The sequence below is a fragment of the Somniosus microcephalus genome, chromosome 28, assembly GCF_052327205.1.
Source record: "Somniosus microcephalus isolate GS21.2 chromosome 28, FLI_Smic_1.0, whole genome shotgun sequence".
In the NCBI taxonomy this organism is placed as follows: Eukaryota; Metazoa; Chordata; class Chondrichthyes; order Squaliformes; family Somniosidae; genus Somniosus; species Somniosus microcephalus.
In genome coordinates, this window is record NC_141014.1 from 34,042,039 (window position 1) to 34,062,346 (window position 20,308).

General features: G+C 50.9%; 1 protein-coding gene across 1 annotated transcript in view; it reads right to left on the reverse strand.

Moving 5' to 3' along the window:
• Positions 1-20,308, reverse strand: part of LOC147099528 (SH3 and multiple ankyrin repeat domains protein 2-like) — a 177,446-nt gene that overhangs the window by 65,393 nt on the left and 91,745 nt on the right. Inside the window, exon 8 of the mRNA XM_085969757.1 lies at positions 17,124-17,199. Within this exon, the coding sequence (XP_085825883.1) occupies positions 17,124-17,199 (76 nt within the window). The remainder of the gene's footprint in view (positions 1-17,123; positions 17,200-20,308) is intronic.

Here is a 20,308-nt window from a genome sequence, read left to right on the forward strand (position 1 = left end):
ATGGAAGAGGAGAAGGAGAGAGAGGGAAGAGGAGAAGGAGAGAGAGGGAAGAGGAGAAGGAGAGAGAGAGAGGGAAGAGAGAGAGATAGAGAAATTTTTGGAGCTTCAGGCCTGCCTGCAGCGGGCCTGGAGACCAGCACCGAGTCCCCCCTGCGCGAGGGTGAGGAGGAGGGAGGGGGGGTTGCTAAACACAATATAAAACTGAAATAAATTGTTAATTAATTCCCTAACACATAATTCAAATATTTACCTTAGTTCCCTAACACACAGAAAGTGTGGGGGGAAAAATCGTGGAAAATCAAGATGGCGGCCACTCACCTCGGTTCAGAAGGATAAGGCCCGCCCACACACGCACCGATTGGTCGACCGGTCAGGTCACCGAAGCGTAGGATTGGTCAATCGTCGAGTCACTCGACACTCAACTGTAGGAAGACCTCGACGTCACACGGTCGCTAATGAGATGCTAATGAGCAGAACGCTGAACGTTTTTGGGATACCGCGGGCGGGATTTTTGTCCGGCCGAAACGTAAATAGGCCGATGACCGGTCCGGAATCGCAAGCTTTCTTTTGAGGCGACGCGCGCGTCGGTACGCTCTGTAACTTCCAAACGCATCGAGACCAGGCGGACAGACAGACAGACAGACGAGCCGCTTTATATATATAGACTAGCTGGGGGAGCCCGGCGGTGCCGAGGCTTTCTCGAGGGCATGTTGTTGTTGGAAGAGAGAGAGGGAGCGACTGGGGGGAAGAGAGAGAGGGAAGGAGAGAGAGAGAGAGGGAAGGAGAGAGAGAGGGAAGGAGAGAGAGAGAGAGGGAAGGAGAGAGAGAGAGGGGGGGAAGGAGAGAGAGAGAGAGAGGGGGAAGGAGAGAGAGAGAGATGGAAGGAAAGAGAGAGAGATGGAAGGAGAGAGAGAGAGAGGGAAGGAGAGAGAGGGAAGGAGAAAGAGAGGGAAGGAGAGAGAGACAGAGAGAGGGAAGGAGAGAGAGAGAGGGAAGGAGAGAGAGATTGGGAGTGTGAGAGAGATTGGGAGTGAGAGAGAGAGATTGGGAGTGAGAGAGAGATTGGGAGTGTGAGAGAGAGAGAGAGATTGGGAGTGTGAGAGAGAGAGAGATTGGGAGTGTGAGAGAGAGAGATTGGGAATGTGAGAGAGAGAGAGAGATTGGGAATGTGAGAGAGAGAGAGACTGGGAGTGTGAGAGAGAGAGATTGGGAGTGTGAGAGAGAGAGATTGGGAGTGTGAGAGAGATTGGGAGTGAGAGAGAGAGAGATTGGGAGTGAGAGAGAGAGAGATTGGGAGAGAGAGAGAGAGAGATTGGGAGTGTGAGAGAGATTGGGAGTGAGAGAGAGAGAGATTGGGAGTGAGAGAGAGAGAGATTGGGAGTGAGAGAGAGAGAGATTGGGAGTGAGAGAGAGATTGGGAGTGAGAGAGAGATTGGGAGTGTGAGAGAGAGAGATTGGGAGTGTGAGAGAGAGAGAGATTGGGAGTGTGAGAGAGAGAGATTGGGAGTGTGAGAGAGAGAGACTGGGAGTGTGAGAGAGAGAGACTGGGAGTGTGAGAGAGAGATTGGGAGTGTGTGAGAGAGAGAGATTGGGAGTGTGTGAGAGAGAGAGATTGGGAGTGTGAGAGAGAGATTGGGTGTGTGAGAGAGAGAGATTGGGAGTGTGAGAGAGAGAGACTGGGAGTGTGAGAGAGAGAGACTGGGAGTGTGAGAGAGAGAGGGATTGGGAGTGTGAGAGAGAGAGAGATTGGGAGTGAGAGAGAGAGAGAGATTGGGAGTGAGAGAGAGAGAGAGATTGGGAGTGTGTGAGAGAGAGAGATTGGGAGTGTGTGAGAGAGAGAGATTGGGAGTGTGAGAGAGAGAGATTGGGAGTGTGAGAGAGAGATTGGGTGTGTGAGAGAGAGAGAGATTGGGAGTGTGTGAGAGAGAGAGACTGGGAGTGTGAGAGAGATTGGGAGTGTGAGAGAGAGAGAGATTGGGAGTGTGTGAGAGAGAGAGATTGGGAGTGTGTGTGAGAGAGAGATTGGGAGTGTGTGTGAGAGAGAGATTGGAGTGTGTGAGAGAGAGAGATTGGGAGTGTGTGAGAGAGAGAGATTGGGAGTGTGAGAGAGAGAGAGATTGGGAGTGAGAGAGAGAGAGATTGGGAGTGAGAGAGAGATTGGGAGTGTGAGAGAGAGAGAGATTGGGAGTGTGAGAGAGAGAGATTGGGATGTGAGAGAGAGAGAGATTGGGAGTGTGAGAGAGAGAGATTGGGAGTGTGAGAGAGAGAGACTGGGAGTGTGAGAGAGAGAGACTGGGAGTGTGAGAGAGAGATTGGGAGTGTGTGAGAGAGAGAGATTGGGAGTGTGTGAGAGAGAGAGATTGGGAGTGTGAGAGAGAGAGATTGGGTGTGTGAGAGAGAGAGATTGGGAGTGTGAGAGAGAGAGACTGGGAGTGTGAGAGAGAGAGACTGGGAGTGTGAGAGAGAGAGGGATTGGGAGTGTGAGAGAGAGAGATTGGGAGTGAGAGAGAGAGAGAGAGATTGGGAGTGTGTGAGAGAGAGAGATTGGGAGTGTGTGAGAGAGAGAGATTGGGAGTGTGAGAGAGAGAGATTGGGAGTGTGAGAGAGAGATTGGGTGTGTGAGAGAGAGAGAGATTGGGAGTGTGTGAGAGAGAGAGACTGGGAGTGTGAGAGAGATTGGGAGTGTGAGAGAGAGAGAGATTGGGAGTGTGTGAGAGAGAGAGATTGGGAGTGTGTGTGAGAGAGAGATTGGGAGTGTGTGTGAGAGAGAGATTGGGAGTGTGTGAGAGAGAGAGATTGGGAGTGTGTGAGAGAGAGAGATTGGGAGTGTGAGAGAGAGAGAGATTGGGAGTGAGAGAGAGAGAGATTGGAGTGAGAGAGAGATTGGGAGTGTGAGAGAGAGAGATTGGGAGTGTGAGAGAGAGAGAGATTGGGAGTGTGAGAGAGAGAGAGATTGGGAGTGTGAGAGAGAGAGAGATTGGAGTGTGAGAGAGAGAGATTGGGGTGTGAGAGAGAGAGAGATTGGGAGTGTGAGAGAGAGAGATTGGGAGTGTGAGAGAGAGAGAGATTGGGAGTGTGAGAGACAGAGAGAGATTGGGAGTGTGAGAGAGAGATTGGGAGTGTGAGAGAGAGAGAGATTGGGAGTGTGAGAGAGAGAGAGATTGGGAGTCTGAGAGAGAGAGATTGGAGTCAGAGAGAGAGATTGGGAGTGTGAGAGAGACTGGGAGTGAGAGAGAGAGAGATTGGGAATGTGTGAGAGAGAGAGATTGGGAGTGTGAGAGAGAGAGATTGGGAGTGTGAGAGAGAGAGATTGGGAGTGTGAGAGAGAGAGACTGGGAGTGTGCGAGAGAGACTGGGAGTGTGAGAGAGAGAGATTGGGAGTGTGAGAGAGACTGGGGGGGAGATAGAGAGAGAGAGATTGGGAGTGAGAGAGAGAGAGATTGGGAGTGTGAAAGACAGAGATTGGGAGTGTGAGAGAGAGACTGGGAGTGTGAGAGATTGGGAGTGTGAGAGAGACTGGGGAGAGAGAGAGAATGGGGAGATAGAGAGAGCGACTGAGGGGAGAGAGAGAGCGACTGAGGGGTGAGAGAGAGAGAGAGAGAGAGGAGAGAGAGAGAGAGGAGGAGAGAGAGAGAGAGAGGAGGGGAGAGAGAGAGAGAGGAGGGGAGAGAGAGAGAGAGAGGAGGGGAGAGAGAGAGAGAGGAGGGAGAGAGAGAGAGAGAGGAGGGGAGAGAGAGAGAGAGGAGAGAGAGAGAGAGAGAGAGGAGGGAGAGAGAGAGAGGAGGGGAGAGAGAGAGAGAGAGAGAGAGGAGGGGAGAGAGTTAAAGGAGGGGAGAGAGTTGGAAGAGTGGGTGGGAGGAGAAGAGAGGGGAATATGAAAGGGGCGTAGAAGAGAAGGGGCAAGAGAAGGGAAATGAGTGGGGGAGAGAAGGGAGGAGAGATGGGAGAGAGGGAAAAAGAGATGGGGTGAGATAGTAAAGAGTGGGTGAGGGGAAAAGAGAGTGGGAGAAAGAGAGGTGGGAGAGGAACAGCGTGAGAAGGAGAGAGAGGGAAGAGAGAGGGTGAGTGAGGAAGAGAAGAGAAAGGAGAGCAAGAGGGCAGCCTAGAGAAGAGAAAGATACAGTCGGGAGAGTGAGATAGTGATAAGGGGAGAGAGAGAGGGAGAGTGAGAGAGTGGAGCTTGAGAGATAAGGAGGGCGAAAAAGAAAAAGGAAGAGGGGATGGATATAGTGAGAGGGGAAGAGAGTGAGAGATCGGAGAGGGGAGAGAGAGAGAGAGTACGGGCTAGAGAAAATGGGAGGAAGGAAGCAGGAGGACAAAGCAGGGAGAGCCGAGGGGAAGAGAGAGTAAAACTTTAGAGTGGGAAAGTCAGAACCGAAAAATCCTGATAGACAATGAGAAGATCTTCGCCCTCGGTTGAGAGTCGAGCTGACAGAACACTATGCTGTGTGATGGAACATTCAGCACCTGCTCAGACTCTGCCATCTCCCTGGAGCATTCAGGAAGCTATTCAAACACTTTATAAGCCAAACGAATCATTTTATGGTGACACATGTAACATGTTATGTTTTTATGAGTCTATTTGCTGCGCCCTGGAAGCAACAACATCTGGCAGCTGACAACATTGTCCCATCGCGTTTTGGGCCAATTTGATTCATTTGCCTCCTCCTTACTTTTTATTGATATGTCCTCCCGAGGATCGGTTGCTTTCAGAATTCCTTGGTAGCCTCTCGTCGTGGTGTTCCAGCCACATTCCCCTGGCTTTTGATTCAAACGTTATAGGCATCTTCAGTTCTGAAGAGCTGCTGTTTTATTTTGAACCAATCAGGATAAGGTTCACTAGACTGATTCCTGGGATGAGGGGGATTGTCCTATGAGGAGAGATGGAGCAGACTAGGCCTATATTCCCTAGAGTTCAGAAGAATGGAGAGGTGATCTCATTGAAACGTATAAAATTCTTAAGCGGCTTGACCAGGTCGATGCTGAGAAGTTGCTTCCCCTGGCTGGAGACTCTAGAACTTCTTAAAAAATTCGTTTATGGGATGTGGGCGTCGCTGGTAAGGCCAGCATTTATTGCCCATCCCCTAATTGCCCCTTGAGAAGGTGGTGTTGAGCCGCCTTCTTGAGCCGTTGCAGTCCGTGTGGTGAAGGTGCTCCCACAGTGCTGTTAGGGAGGGAGTTCCAGGATTTTGACCCAGCGACGATGAAGGATCGGCCGATTATATTTCCAAGTAAGCCTGGTGCGTGACTTGGAGGGGAACTTGGAGGTGGCGGTGTTCCCATGTGTCTGCTGCCCTTGTCCTTCTAGGTGGAAGAGGTCGCGGGTTTGGGAGGTGCTGCCGAAGAAGCCTTGGCGAGTTGCTGCAGTGCATCTTGTAGATGGTACACACTGCAGACACGGTGCGCCGGTGGTGGAGGGAGTGAATGTTTAAAGGTAGTGGATGGGGTGCCAATCAAGCGGGCTGCTTTGTCCTAGGGTCACAGTCTCAGAATAAGGGGTCGGCCAGTTAGGACTGAGATGAGGAGAAATTTCTTCACTCGGAGGGTTGTGAATCTTAGGAACTCTCTACCCCAGAGGGCTGTGGATGCTCTGTCACCTACTAGGGGAACAGAGAAATTGTGTAACCTTAGCGGCACACTATGTTACAGCTTGCCATAAACAGAGGGACAACCATTAAATCTAAGAAAAGAGTATATACAAATTATATGAATGTATATTTATACACTCAGGGATATATCTGTTTATACACTGTATGGATAGATCTGCATTTATGTGTTCAACCATAAATGTTTTTCGATGCTTTGGCAACATAAGATGTACCTTGTCATGCCAATAAAGCGATTTGAATTGAATTGAATTGAATTGAGTATAGTCAAGATAGAGATCGATAGATTTTGGACACTAAGAGATATGGGGACAGGGCGGGAAAGTGGAGTTGAGGTAGAAGGTCAGCCATGAACCTATTGAATGGCGGAGCAGGCTCAAAGGGTCTACTCCTGCTTCTATTTCTTACAAGATTGACAGAGAAAGAGAGACAGCAGAGAGAGAGGCAGAGAAAGAGAGGCAGAGGAAGAGAGGCAGAAAGAAATGTGACAAGAAAAGTATGTTATGAGGTAAGTGTTACACTGACAGAATGAGCTCACCGCACACGCGGGAGATGGAAGCAAGTCCTTTGAAGTGTTTGCTGCACTTTGGTAAAGGAAAGTAAGTGTTCTGAGGACATCAGAGATGGTCCTGAGTCCTGAGTCCTGGTCCTGGTGATGGGCCTGGGCCAGGAAAGCAGCGATAAGGTACTTTTGCCAGGGGGGGCGGGCGGGTGGTGAGTCGGCTGTGGGACGTAAGGGAAAGGCACAGGGACTTTGGCAGAGAAGTGGCGAAAAGGCAGCAGGGCGGAGATGGGAGAAAGAACGAACCTTCCTTTATACAGCACCCTTCACGACCTCGGGACGTCCCAAAGCGCTTCACAGCCAGCGAAGCACTTTTTGTAGTGAAGCCAATGTAGGAAACGAGGCGGCCAATTTGCGCACAGCGAGATCCCACAAACAGCAATGAAATAAAGGAGCAGATAATCTGGGTTTTTTTTTTTTTTACAGTGAAGTTGGTTGAGGGATAAATATTGGCCCCAGCATGCTGGGGAGAACTCCCCCCCTGCTCTTCTTCAGAATAGTGGCTGTGGGAGCTTTCGCGTCCACCCGAGAGAGGGCAGACAAGCGGGGGGCCTCGGTATTAACATCTTGTCTGAGAGTGCAGCGCTCCTCAGTGCTGGCACTGGGGGCCGTGTCTGCCTAGATTAAGGAGAGGAGCCAAGCACATGCAAGTTTAGAGAAATCAGTGCTGCCGCTAAGGTGCGTGTGTGCGCAGGCATGGGGGCCGCGCAGTACTCAAAGGTCCCGCGCAGGCTGCTCACTGACTTTTACATCGTGCGTACCGCGCAGGCGCAGAAACTTAAAGGGACCACGCATTTAAAGGAACAGGCCGCGCAGAACAAAGCGCAGGGAACACTGGCGCCAATAAATAGAATCTAACTGACCTCGAAAGATGCTTATTTGGCCCTCTACATCTTCGCAGGGTGTGCCCTAGCAGCAGCGACGTGACCAGGTTAGCGTCTAGGCATTACAACTGTGCTCAAGCCCATCACACCCACCCCACCCCCATCCCGCCCGCTCCACCCGCCTCCCATCACCTGGCGGCTACAATACCCACAAATCCACTGCGCCCCTGAAACCACTCTATCAGTCGCATGGTTACACCGGAGGGGGGGCATGCGCCAGGGCCCCATGGCACCCTGGGAGCGTTGCAACCCTGCTGTCTGTCGTCAGTTGGGCCAGAGCGAAACGGGAGAAGCAAGTGCTCCCGGTGACGTTCCTCCTTCCCGGACTGCTCATGCCCGGGAGATTAAGCTATAATAAGAGAGAGACTCCAGGACAATCCGGGAGGGTTCGCGGCCCCTATCGGCAGAGCTTTCTATCCCTGGAAAAAAATAGCTAGCACAGACTGTTGAAGTAGGGATCAAGGGATATGGGGAGAAGGCAGGGACAGGGTACTGAATTTGGATGATCAGCCATGATCTCATTAAATGGTGGAGCGGGCTCGAGGGGCCGAATGGCCTACTCCTGCTCCTATCTTCTATGTTTCTATGTAAGTAGACAGCATGAATGGCACCAAGAGACAACGGCATGCAGAACTGCAAAGAGAGGGGATTGAGGGATATGGGGTTCAAAATCATGAAGGGTTTTTGATAGAACGAGGAAAAACCTTTTCCAGCGGCAGAATGGTCAGTAACCAGAGGGCACAGGTTTACGGTCACTTTCAAACAGAGCCAGAGGGGGAGATGAGGAAAACATTTTTTTTAACGCAGCGAGGTCATTGTGATCTAGAACACGCTGCCTGAAAGGGCGGTGGGAGCAGATACAACAGTAACTTGCAAAAGGGAATCGGACAAACACTGGAAAGGGGAAAAGAATCTGCAGGGCTGTGGGGAGTGGGACTAATTGGATAGCTTGTTCAAAGAGGCACGGTGGGCCGAATGGCCTCTTTCAGTGCTGTATCACTCTATGGTGAGAAGCAGGACATGACAGCAATCATAAAGAGCGTGGACTTGTTGGGTCAAGTGCCCTGCATATTAGATCATTATTTACAAGCTGGAATGAATGTCTTTGGATTTGTACGTCTAAACTTCAGTGAGCTCCAGATGAGTTTTGCAGCAAGTAGCCAATCGGAACCTCAGATTTTAAGTGCCATGCATTACAGTGGTTGGCTTGTTTGCCGATTAAAGGAGATATTTACTCCTCCCGTTTTGTCCCAGGCCCCGCGAGCTCGTGCTCTCTTTAAACTGGGCATTCAGCTCCCATTGGACCATATTCCAGGAGGTTTCATCACATGACCATACAACCGCCTCGCCCTAACCCCTCCGCCCCCCCCCCCGAGTTCCTGCCTCTAGTTGCCCGATAATGGCGGCTACAATTCCCACAATCCACTGCGCTCCTGAAACCACTCTATCAGTCGCATGGTTACCCCGGAGTTGGGGCATGCGCCAGGGCCCCATGGCACCCTGGGAGCGTTGCGGCCCTGCTGTCTGTCATGAGTCAGGCCAAGCAAGTGCCCCGGTTACGTTCCTCCCGGATTGCTCGTGTCCGGGAGATTAAGCTATAATTCACGGGAGACTCCAGGACTGATACCTGGGATGGCAGGAATGACGTATGAGGAGAGATTGGGTCGAATGGGCTTGTACTCGCTGGAGTTTAGAAGAATGAGAGGGGATCTCATTGAAACTTATAAAATTCTAACAGGACTAGACAGACTAGATGCAGGAAGGATGTTCCCGATGGCGGGGGAGTCCAGAACCAGGGGTCACAGTCTAAGGATAAGGGGTAAGCCATTTAGGACAGAGATGAGGAGGAATTTCTTCACCCAGAGATTGGTGAACCTGTGGAATTCTCTACCACAGAAGGCAGTTGAGGCCAACTTATTAAATATATTCAAGGAGTTGGATATATTTCTTAAGGCTAAAGGGATCAAGGGATATGGGGAGAAAGCAGGAACAGGGTACTGAATTTGGATGATCAGCCATGATCTCATTAAATGGCGGAGCAGGCTCAAGGGGCCGAATGGCCTACTCCTGCTCCTATCTTCTATGTAACTATGTAGGACAATCCAGGAGGGTTCGCGGCCCCTATCGGCATTACAAGCTCCTGTTCCGTCACTGCACACTGTCACGCCATACAACAACAACAACTTGCATTTATACAGCGCCTTTAACGTAGTAAAACGTCCCGAGGCACTTCACAGGAGCGATTATCAAACAAAATTTGACACCGAGCCACATGAGGAGACATTGGGACAGGTGACCAAAAGCTTGGTCAAAGAGGTAGGTTTTAATCAGCTTCCTAAAGTTGGAGAGATAGAGAGGCAAAGAGGTTTAGGGAGGGAATTCCAGAGCTTAGGACCCAGGCACGGCCACCAATGGTGAAGCGATTAAAATCAGGGATGCTCATGACCCCAGAATTGGAGCAGCGCAGAGATCTCGGTGGGGGTTGTGGGGCTGGAGGGGGTTACAGAGATAGGGAGGGGGCGAGCGAGGAGGCCACGGAGGGATTTGAAAACAAGGATGAGAATTTTTAAATTGAGGCCTTGCCGGACCGGGAGCCACTGGAGGTCAGCGAGCAGAAGCTCCTGCTCTGTCACAACAGCCAGCACAGCCACCTCATGGCACCCTGAGCCTCACAGGCTCCCGCTGCCTCATCCCACTCAGGCCCTGACATGAATCTGGTCATTCATGTGAAAATGACTTATGAAATAATACTGGGCGGCCTGCTGGTGGCGCTGTCCAGGGAGAGTATAAATACTCGGGCATGGGCCCAGCTTTCTCAGGATATTCTTTAACAGGAACTAGTGAAGGAAACAACTAGATCTCCATGTTGTAAAACAGTTGATTAAAGCTTTGTTTAACGCTTAGACCAAGTGCCTAGTAGTTTTCTTATGTCAGGCCCCACGCACCCTGGCCCTCTCTATGACGACGCAGAGCCAGAAGAATCCCGCTCCCTCGCGTCAGCCAGGCCGCACAGGTTCCTGTTCACGCTTGCCAGTCAGCCCAGCTTGCTAACGTTCCTCTACTCTAGCCATGACAACAACAACAACTTGCATTTATACAGCGCCTTTTAACGTAGTAAAATGTCTCCAGGCGCTTCACATAGAAACATAGAAGATAGGAGCAGGAGTCGGCCATTCGGCCCTTCGAGCCTGCTCCGCCATTCAATTAGATCATGGCTGATCATCCAAATTCAGTACCCTGTCCCTGCCTTCTCCCCATATCCCTTGATCCCTAAGGCCACCCCTACAAGACCACCCCTACAAGACCACCCCTACAAGACCACCCCTACAAGACCACCCCTACAGGACCACCCCTAATGGACCACCCCTAATGGACCACCCCTGCAAGACCACCCCTGCAAGACCACCCCTGCAAGACCACCCCTGCAAGACCACCCCTGCAAGACCACCCCTACAAGACCACCCCTACAAGACCACCCCTACAAGACCACCCCTACAAGACCACCCCTACAAGACCACCCCTACAAGACCACCCCTACAAGGCCACCCCTACAAGGCCACCCCTACAAGGCCACCCCTACAAGGCCACCCCTAAAAGGCCACTCCTACAAGACCACTCCTACAAGACCACTCCTATAAGACCACTCCTATAAGGCCACCCCTATAAGGCCACCCCTATAAGGCCACCCCTATAAGGCCACCCTATAAGGCCACCCCTATAAGGCCACCCTATAAGGCCACCCTATAAGACCACCCCTATAAGGCCACCCCTATAAGGCCACCCTATAAGGCCACCCTATAAGACCACCCTATAAGGCCATCCTATAAGACCACCCCTATAAGGCCACTCCTACAAGACCACACTATAAGATCACACTATAAGACCATTCCTATAAGACCACTCCTATAAGACCATTCCTATAAGACCACTCCTATAAGACCACACTATAAGACCAACCCTATAAGACCATTCCTATAAGACCACCCTATAAGACCACTCCTATAAGACCACCCTATAAGACCACCCTATAAGACCACTCCTATAAGACCAACCCTATAAGACCACCCCTATAGGTCCACACTATGAGACCACCCTCTCAGGCCCCTCATATAAGGCCACCCTATAAGACCACCCTATAAGGACATACCTAAGGCCATCCTGTAAGACCACCCCTATAAGGCCACCCCTACAAGGCCACCCCTACAAGGCCACCCCTACAAGGCCACCCCTACAAGGCCACCCCTACAAGGCCACCCCTACAAGGCCACCCCTACAAGGCCACCCCTACAAGGCCACCCCTACAAGACCACCCCTACAAGACCACCCCTACAAGACCACCCCTACAAGACCACCCCTACAAGACCACCCCTACAAGACCACCCCTACAAGACCACCCCTACAAGACCACCCCTACAAGACCACCCCTACAAGACCACCCCTACAAGACCACCCCTACAAGACCACTCCTACAAGACCACTCCTACAAGACCACTCCTACAAGACCACTCCTACAAGACCACTCCTATAAGACCATTCCTACAAGACCACTCCTATAAGACCACCCCTATAAGACCATTCCTAAAGACCACCCTATAAGACCACTGCTATAAGACCACAGGAGTGTAAATCAGATAAAAAATTAACGCTGAGCCAAAGGAGGAGACATTAGGACAGGGAGCATCTTAAAGTTGGAGATAGAGGCAGCGAGGCGGAGAGGTTAAGGGAGGGAATTCCAGAGCTTAGGGCCCATAGAAACATAGAAGATAGGAGCAGGAGTAGGCCATTCGGCCCCTCAAGCCTGCTCCGCCATTCAATGCGATCATGGCTGATCATCCAAATTCAGTACCCTGTCCCTGCTTTCTCCCCATATCCCTTGATCCCTTTAGCCTTAAGAAATATATCCAACTCCTTCTTGAATATATTTAATGAATTGGCCTCAACTGCCTTCTGTGGTAGAGAATTCCACAGGTTCACCACTCTCTGGGTGAAGAAATTCCTCCTCATCTCTGTCCTAAATGGCTTACCCCTTATCCTTAGACTGTGACCCCTGGTTCTGGACTCCCCTGCCATCGGGAACATCCTTCCTGCATCTAGTCTGTCTAGTCCTGTCAGAATGTTATATGTTTCAATGAGATCCCCTCTCATTCTTCTAAACTCCAGCGAGTATAAGCCCAATCATCCCAATCTCTCCTGGCCCAGCTGGCTGAAGGCCCAGCCACCAGTGGTGAGGCGAACAGAGTGAGGGTTACACCGCCCGAGAATAGTGCCTGTTTTTTTTTTCAATCTGGCAGACGAGCAACCAATGGGTTAGTGTCTGTGACAATGCTCACGACTCTTGGGATCTGCTTCAGGCGACAGCAACTCAGTGCAGCGAGAGGGGGATGCTTAGCTAAACTGCCCGAGGTAATGGAGTCTTACAATCACTTCAGAAGTGTCTCGTGTGTTATTATTTTCCACCTTACACACCACGCTCTCTTCTAAGGAGGCTGGGGGGTCGGGGGGAGATGAGGACCTGAGCAAATGTCCAATTTTGGAACAACAGACCGTCCTTTTTCTTTGGAGCGGGGGCGGGGCGCCAGCCTGGGCATTTCCAAAATATAAACATGGACACCAGAAATTAGAGTTGTAACTACGAAAGGCTATTTTTTTTTGCTTCCACTTCCTTCACTCCCTTCCGGTTATCAGTTATTAAGGTTATTTGTGAATTTACAACAGCACCAAAGCACACCTCAGGAAGCCTGATCCCTTTCCCTGCCCCTGTTCTGTCTGCTTAGATCCTGAGATGAAGGCCCAGGAGGGAAACCATTTTGTTTGCTCTGTCTGACCTTTGATCTTTGGTAGTGTGTTAAAATGGCTGCACTGATCCAAGATGCACAGAATGCCCCGAATAAGGTCACGGCGCTGAGGCACTCCATCACCTGATATATTTTTTTTAAAACACAAAAGGCCCCCGAGACCTGATGAATGTCACGGCTAAATAGACTTTGGTCCTTCCTTGCTCAACGACCGAGTGAGAGAGGCTCACATTTTAGTCTGGGGCCTGAGTGCAGGCTCCCAGCACATCCCTGTCTCACACTGCCACCTAGAGCCTCACATCTCACACTGCCTCTCACTGAGTCAGCGTCTCTCGCACATGCACCAGAGGCCCCTCTCCCCCACCACACACTCCGTCATCTCTCAAGGGCAGCATCAGTTTTTGCAAACGTCTGCTGCCTAGCATGCACCTCCCTCATGTCCTCCTAAAGCCCTCTCTTCACTCACACTCACACACCCCGTCTCCACCAAAAGACCTCTTGCCCCATAATGCCAACAGGGTGAATTACCGAGAATGAAGGGTATGAATGTTAGAAACCAAAGGAAAAAGACTCAAAACCCATTCTGCACTCCCGTCCCTTTTACTCTTGATGCACTTACACAGTCTGTAAAGAGAGAAGAACGTGCATTTATATAGCACCTTTCACCACCTCAGGACGTCCCAAAGCGCCTCGCAGCCAATCAAATACGTTTTTTGAAGTGTAGTCACTGTAATGTAGGAAACGCGGCAGCCAATTTGCGCACAGCAAGCTCCCACAAACAGCAATGTGATAATGACCGGATAATCTGTTTTAGTGATGTTGATTGAGGGGCAAATATTGGCCCCAGGACACCGGGGAGAACTCCCCCTGCTCTTCTTCGAAATAGTGCCACGGGATCTTTTACATCCACCCGAGGGGGCCTCGGTTTAATGAAAGAGGTGCTCAGCACTCCCTCAGTACCGCACTGGGAGTGTCGGCCTGGATTTTTGTGCTCAAGTGTCTGGAGTGGGATTCGAACCCACAACCCCGTCTGACTCAGAGGCGAGAGAGAGAGAGAGAGAGTGCTGCCCACCGAGCCCCGGCTAACTCCCGACAATCACCGCAGCTGTCAAGTCTGGACAAATTCCAGGCCGGAGATTTTCCATGTCTGAAAACAGCAAGCTGGGTTGCAGTGGACAGCCGTGGCAAAATTCCTGGAATTCCCTGCGGACGCCATTGTGGGAGTCTGCGGCGGTTCAAGGAGGCGGCCCACCACCACCTTCTCAAGGCAGCTCGGGGACGGGCAATGAACACCGGCCTTGCCAGCAACGCCCACATCCCGAGAATATATAGGAATCACATTAATATATTCTCTCTCCTCACATCCTCTTCCCCTGTTCTTTGTGTTCCATTTCCCCTTTTCCTCACTTTTTAATCTTCACAGCCCACCTGGCTGTGAGATTTGCAAAGATTTGTGTTTAAGAACATAAGAAATAGGAGCAGGAGTCGGCCATTCGGCCCCTTCAAGCCTGCTCCGCCATTCAATAAGATCATGGCTGATCTTCGACCTCATCTCCACTTTCCTGCACTATCCCCATATCCCTTGATTCCCTTAATGATCAACAATCTATCGATCTCTGTCTTGAATACACCCAACGACTGAGCCTCCACAGCCCTCTGGGGTAGAGAATTCCAAAGATTCACCACCCTCTGAGTGAAGAAATTTATCCTCATCTCAGTCCTAAATGGCCGACCCCTTATTCTGAGATTGTGACCCCTGGTTCTAGACTCCCCAGCCAGGGGAAACATCCTCCCTGCATCTACCCTGTCAAGCCCTGTAAGAATTTTGTATGTTTCAATGAGATCACCTCTCATTCTTCTAAACTCTAGAGAATATAGGCCTAGTCTACTCAATCTCTCCTCATAGGACAATCCCCCCATCCCAGGAACCAGTCTGGTGAACCTTCGTTGCACTCCCTCTATGGCAAGTATATCCTTCCTTAGGTAAGGAGACCAAAACTATACACAATACTCCAGCTGTGGTCTCACCAGGGCCCTATATAATTGCAGTAAGATGTCTTTACTCTTATACTCAAACCCTCTTGTAATAAAGGCCAACATACCATTTGCTTTCTGAGATGAAATATGTCATTCATCAGACTCTGTAGTTAACTACATATATTGTATTGCCTGCTCCGATGTTTTACCTTGTATTGTGTATAGTGCACCGCCCCCTTTGTGTGTCGGCTCCGCCCATACCTGGCCCTACTTAAGACAAGCCCAGGCTTGTCTTGCAGCAGAACAGCAGCATGCTAGGTGAAGCCACAGGCATCTTTTCTTTGCTAATAAAAGCCTTGTTTTATTCAGTTAACTTTGAGTCTTGAAGTCATTGAGGCGCATCACTTTCCTAATTGCTTGCTGTACCTGCATGTTAACTTTCAGTGATTGGTGTACAAGGACACCCAGGTCCCTCTGAACACCAACATTTCCCAATCTCTCATCATTTAAAAAATACTCTGCTTTTCTATTTTTCCTACCAAAGTTAAATTAATTTTCAGTCTATAATTTTAAACAGAGGACTTCCATTGCAACTATTGCAGCTTCCATTGCAGCACGGTGGCATAGTGGTTAGCACTGTTGCCTCACAGCGCCAGGGACCCGGGTTCAAATCCGGCCTCGGGTGACTGTCTGTGTGGAGTTTGCACATTCTCCCCGTGTTTGCGTGGGTTTTCTCCGGGTGCTCCGGTTTCCTCCCACAGTCCAAAGATGTGTGGGTTAGGTTGATTGGCCATGATAAAAATTGACCCTTAGTGTTAGGGGGGATTAAATACGTGGGGTTACGGGGATAGGGCTTGGGTGGGATGGCTGTCGGTGTAGGGACCGGGTGCTAGGGTTTGGATGATCAGCCATGATCTCGTTGAATGGCGGAGCAGGCTCGAAGGGCCGAATGGCCTACTCCTGCTCCTAGTTTCTATGGATGCTGGGATAGCTTTGCCTCCGTTGCACTCTCTTGTATTTACATGATCTCCAGCCACAGAAAGGCGAGAGGAATGCTACGAATTGCTTTAATACTGGATGGAGGAGTGAGAGGAATATCCTCAGATGGGAGATGGCAACCTCCTTACTTACTCCCGAGATGGTAGTGCTGCCGAACCGCACGTTGTCATGAATCTTATCATGACACATGAAGTAACACTGGGCGGCCAGCTGGTGGCGCCGTCCAAGGAGTATAAATACTCGGGCGTGGGCCCAGCTTGCTCAGGATGTTTCTGTAACCGGGAACTAGTGATTGTAACTAGAAACTCATGGTTGTGAAACAGTTGATTAAAGCCTTGTTTTATACTCAAACTAAGCGCTTAGTAGTCTTGTTACATCAAGCACAGCCAAGGGACGTAAGCATTTTCTCAGACTAGCCGTAGCCTTGCTATCAATGATGTATTGAAAGCCGTGATGGTCACAACATGCTAATGGTCTTTCGGGTGAGATGTTAAAAACCGAGGTCCCGGCCGCCTGCTCTTTCAGGACATAAAAGACTCCATGGCACCATTTCGAAGAAGAGTAGGGGAGGTGACAGCTGCAGTATTTGTAGGCAGTGGGTAGCACCCTCGTCTCTGAGTCAGAAGGTTGTGGGTTCCAGTCCCCACTTCAGGGACCTGAGCGCATAAATCCAGGCCGACACTCCCAGTGCAGTGCTGAGGGAGTGCCACACTGTCGGAGGTGCTGTCTTTCGGATGAGACGTTAAACCGAGGCCCCGTCTGCCCTCTCGGGTGGATGTAAAAGATCCTGCGGCTAGTATTTCGAAGAGGAGCAGGTGAGTTCTTCCCGGTGCCCTGGCGAGTATTGATCCCTCAACCAACATTTAATGATCTGATCATCATCACATTGCTGTTTGTAGGAGCTTGCTGTGCACAAATTGGCTGCCGTGTTTCCTACATTACAACAGCGCCTGCACTCCAAAAAAAAAAGTGCTTTATTGACTGTAAAGCGCTTCGGGACGTTCTGAGGTTGTGAAAGGTGCTATAGAAATGCAAGTTCTTTCTTTCAAAGGGCCCATTTGATTGGCGAGGCCTTGGGAGAACCTCACTGTTTAAACACGAAACAATATCACGGAGCTCAGCACCAATGCGGAATTTTTCTGGTCAAAACGGATTACTTCACGCTGTGCTCCAAAACACGCCTTGGCAACTCTCCACAGCCAGAGCCGTCACCGAGATACCCCTCCCCCCCCCCACCCGCCATCTTCCCCCTACAACTGGCAAACACGACCTAGGGTCAACCAAACAGCAACGTCCCTACCTCGGGGCATCGAAGCTGTCGTAGGAGCCCACCGTGTAGTGTCGGAACAATCGCTTCGCCTTCTCGCTCCGACTCTCTGCAAAAGAAAAAGTAACTGACTGTTAAGCGGTTAAAAAAAGGAAGGAGGGGAGGGGGGAGGAAGAGGAGGGGGAGGAAGAGGAGGGGGAGAGGGGGACGAGGGGGAGGGGGCGAGGAGAGGGAGTGAAGGGGAAGGGGAGAGGGAGGGGGATGGGAGAGGGAGGAGGGGAGGGGAGGAGGGGAGGGGAGGAGGGGAGGGGAGGAGGGGAGGGGAGGAGAGAGAGAGGGGAGGAGGGGAAGGGAGGGGAGAGGGAGGGGAGAGGGAGGGCGGAGGGAGGGGGGAGGGAGGGGGGAGGAGGATGGGGGAGGGGAAAAGAGTAGAGAGAGAGGGAGGGGAGGAGAGAGGGAGGGGGAGGGAAGGAGAGAGGGAAGGGGAGGGAAGGAGGGAAGGAGGGGGAGGGCTGGGGGAGGGGAGAGAGAGGAGGGGAGGGGAGGAGGGGACGGGAGGAGGGGAGGGGCGGAGGGAGGGGGAGGAGGGAGGGGGGAGGGGAGAAGAGTAGAGAGAGAGGGAGGGGAGGGGGAAGGGGAGAGGGAGGGGAGAGGGAGGAGGGGAGGAGAGAGGGGGTAGGGAGGGGGGAGGGAGGAGAGAGTGGGGAGGGAGGAGAGAGGGGGGAGGGGAGGGGAGAGGGAGGAGGGGAGGAGAGAGGGGTGGGAGGAGGGGAGGGAAGGGGGAGGAAAGAAACACTTGCAGTCTCTGCCTCCTTTGAGCGAGCTAACTGTCAATTACTGACAAGGCCACTGGATGGCACTCCACAACAAGGGAAGGTAAAACTACAGGCTCTGGACAGAAGCGTGGCTGAAAGGGGAAATCAAGTAGTGTTAATATAATCACAATTTCCAACAGCTTTTTCTTTGTCTGCCTTCTTCTCATCTCTCCATAGCCCACCAGGCTGTGTGGTTTTGCTTTCACATGTTGGAGTTGACAAAGACCATGATGGAGGTCCAGCTATCCCAGCATTCACAGCTGCAGTGAAAGTCCTCTATTAAAAATTGTAGATTTCACAGGGAACTTTCAGCATCACTATGACTGCTGGAATAGCCGTACCTCCGCGTTCTCTCGTACTGTCTTCGCCGCAGTGGGACGGGGGCAGTTTAGTTGAAGAAAAGCTAAGTGTCTGTCAGAGACACCCCTCTTCATCCTTACCCTGCCTCTGTGACTGAACTGCCTTCAGTTCTGGACTCCACACTTTCAGAAGGATATACTGGCCTTGGAGGGAGTGCAGCATAGGTTTACCAGGATGGTTCCCGGAGGGTTAAATTACGAGGAGAGATTACACAAATTAGGGTTGTATTCCCCGGAATTTAGAAGGCTTGAGTGAAGTTTTCAAGATATTAAGGGGAACTGATAGGGTAGATAGAGAAAAACTATTTCCGCTGGTTGGGGAGTCTAGGACTCGGGGGCAGAGTCTAAAAATTAGAGCCAGACCTTTCAGGAGTGAAATTAGGAAACACTACTACACACAAAGGGTGGCAGAAGTTTGGAACTCTCTTCTGCAAACGGCAATTGATGCTGGGTCAATTGTTAATGTTATATCTGAGATTGATAGCTTTCTGTTAACCAAAGGTATTAAGGGATATGGGGCAAAGGCGGGTATATGGAGTTAGGTCGCAGATCAGTCATGATTTCATCGAATGGCGGAACAGGCTCGAGGGGCTGAATGGCCTCCTCCTGTTCCGATGATCCCTCCCCTTGTATCTCAGTTGAGATGTCACCTACAGCAACCATAAACTTTCACAGCGTGGAAGGAAGGCCATTCGGCCCCTCGAGCCTGCTCCGCCATTCAATGAGATCATGGCTGATCATCTAAATTCAGTACCCTGTCCCTGCCTTCTCCCCATATCCCTTTAGCCGTAAGAAATATATCCAACTCTTTCCTGAATATATTTAATGAACTGGCCTCCACCGCCCTCTGTGGCAGAGAGTTCCACAGGTTCACCACTCTCTGGGTGAAGAAATTCCTCCTCATTTCAGTCCTAAATGGCTTACCCCTTATCCTTAGACTGTGACCCCTGGTTCTGGACTCCCCGACCATCGGGAACATCCTTCCTGCATCTAGTCTGTTCAGGCCTGACAGAATTTTATAGGTTTCGATGAGATCCCCTCTCCGGAACAATCCGGAAACGAATGCCACTGCCCCATATCCACTCTGGCCACGGCAAAACTGCGCAAGGTTTCAGCATCAATCTATCCGGGCGTCTTGACAAAGGTCAAGTTCCCTCCTTTCTATTCTCTCAGCTTGCATCAATAAAAGTCCGTCGACCGTCACCACAGCTCAAAGTAATTTATCGCAGGGCAACGCTTCGAGATGTTTCTGAGAGATGTGACAACAACATCACGCATTTCTATAGCGCCTTTAATGCAGTAAAAGATCCCAAGGCGCTTCACACGATACGTTATCAGACAAAAATTGACACCGAGCCCCATAAGGAGATATTTAGGACAGGTGACCAAAAGCTTGGTCAAAGAGGTAGGTTTTAAGGAACGTCTTAAAGGAGGAGAGACAGGCGGAGAGGTTTAGGGAGGGAATTCCAGAGCTTAGGGCCCCGGCAGCTGAAGGCACGGTCGCCAGTGGTGCAGCGATGAAACTGAGGGAGAATAAACACGAGTGCTTCTCTCAGCCTCTAATCTGAAACCCTCTCTATGGAAAACTTTCCAATCTTTCTCCATTTTACCAATACTCTGGGCAGTGTGACTCTCAACTTTCCTCAGTGTCAGCTTCGCTCAGTTAGTTACACTGTCACCTCGGAGTCACAAGGTCGTGTGTTCAAGATCTACACCAAGGGTTGAATCTAGGCCGACACTCCAGCAGCACTGAGAGAGTGCTGCATGGTCCGCGCCGCATTTTTCGGATGAGGTTTCAAACCGAGATTCCGTCTGCCCTCTAACGTGGAACTCCTCCACCTCTCTTAGTATTCCCTTCATTCCTGGGAGTGTTTGATGGGACAGTGTAGAGGGAGCTTTACTCTGTATCTAACCCGTGCTGTACCTGCCCTGGGAGTGTTTGATGGGACAGTGTAGAGGGAGCTTTACTCTGTATCTAACCCGTGCTGTACCTGCCCTGGGAGTGTTTGATGGGACAGTGCAGAGGGAGCTTTACTCTGTATCT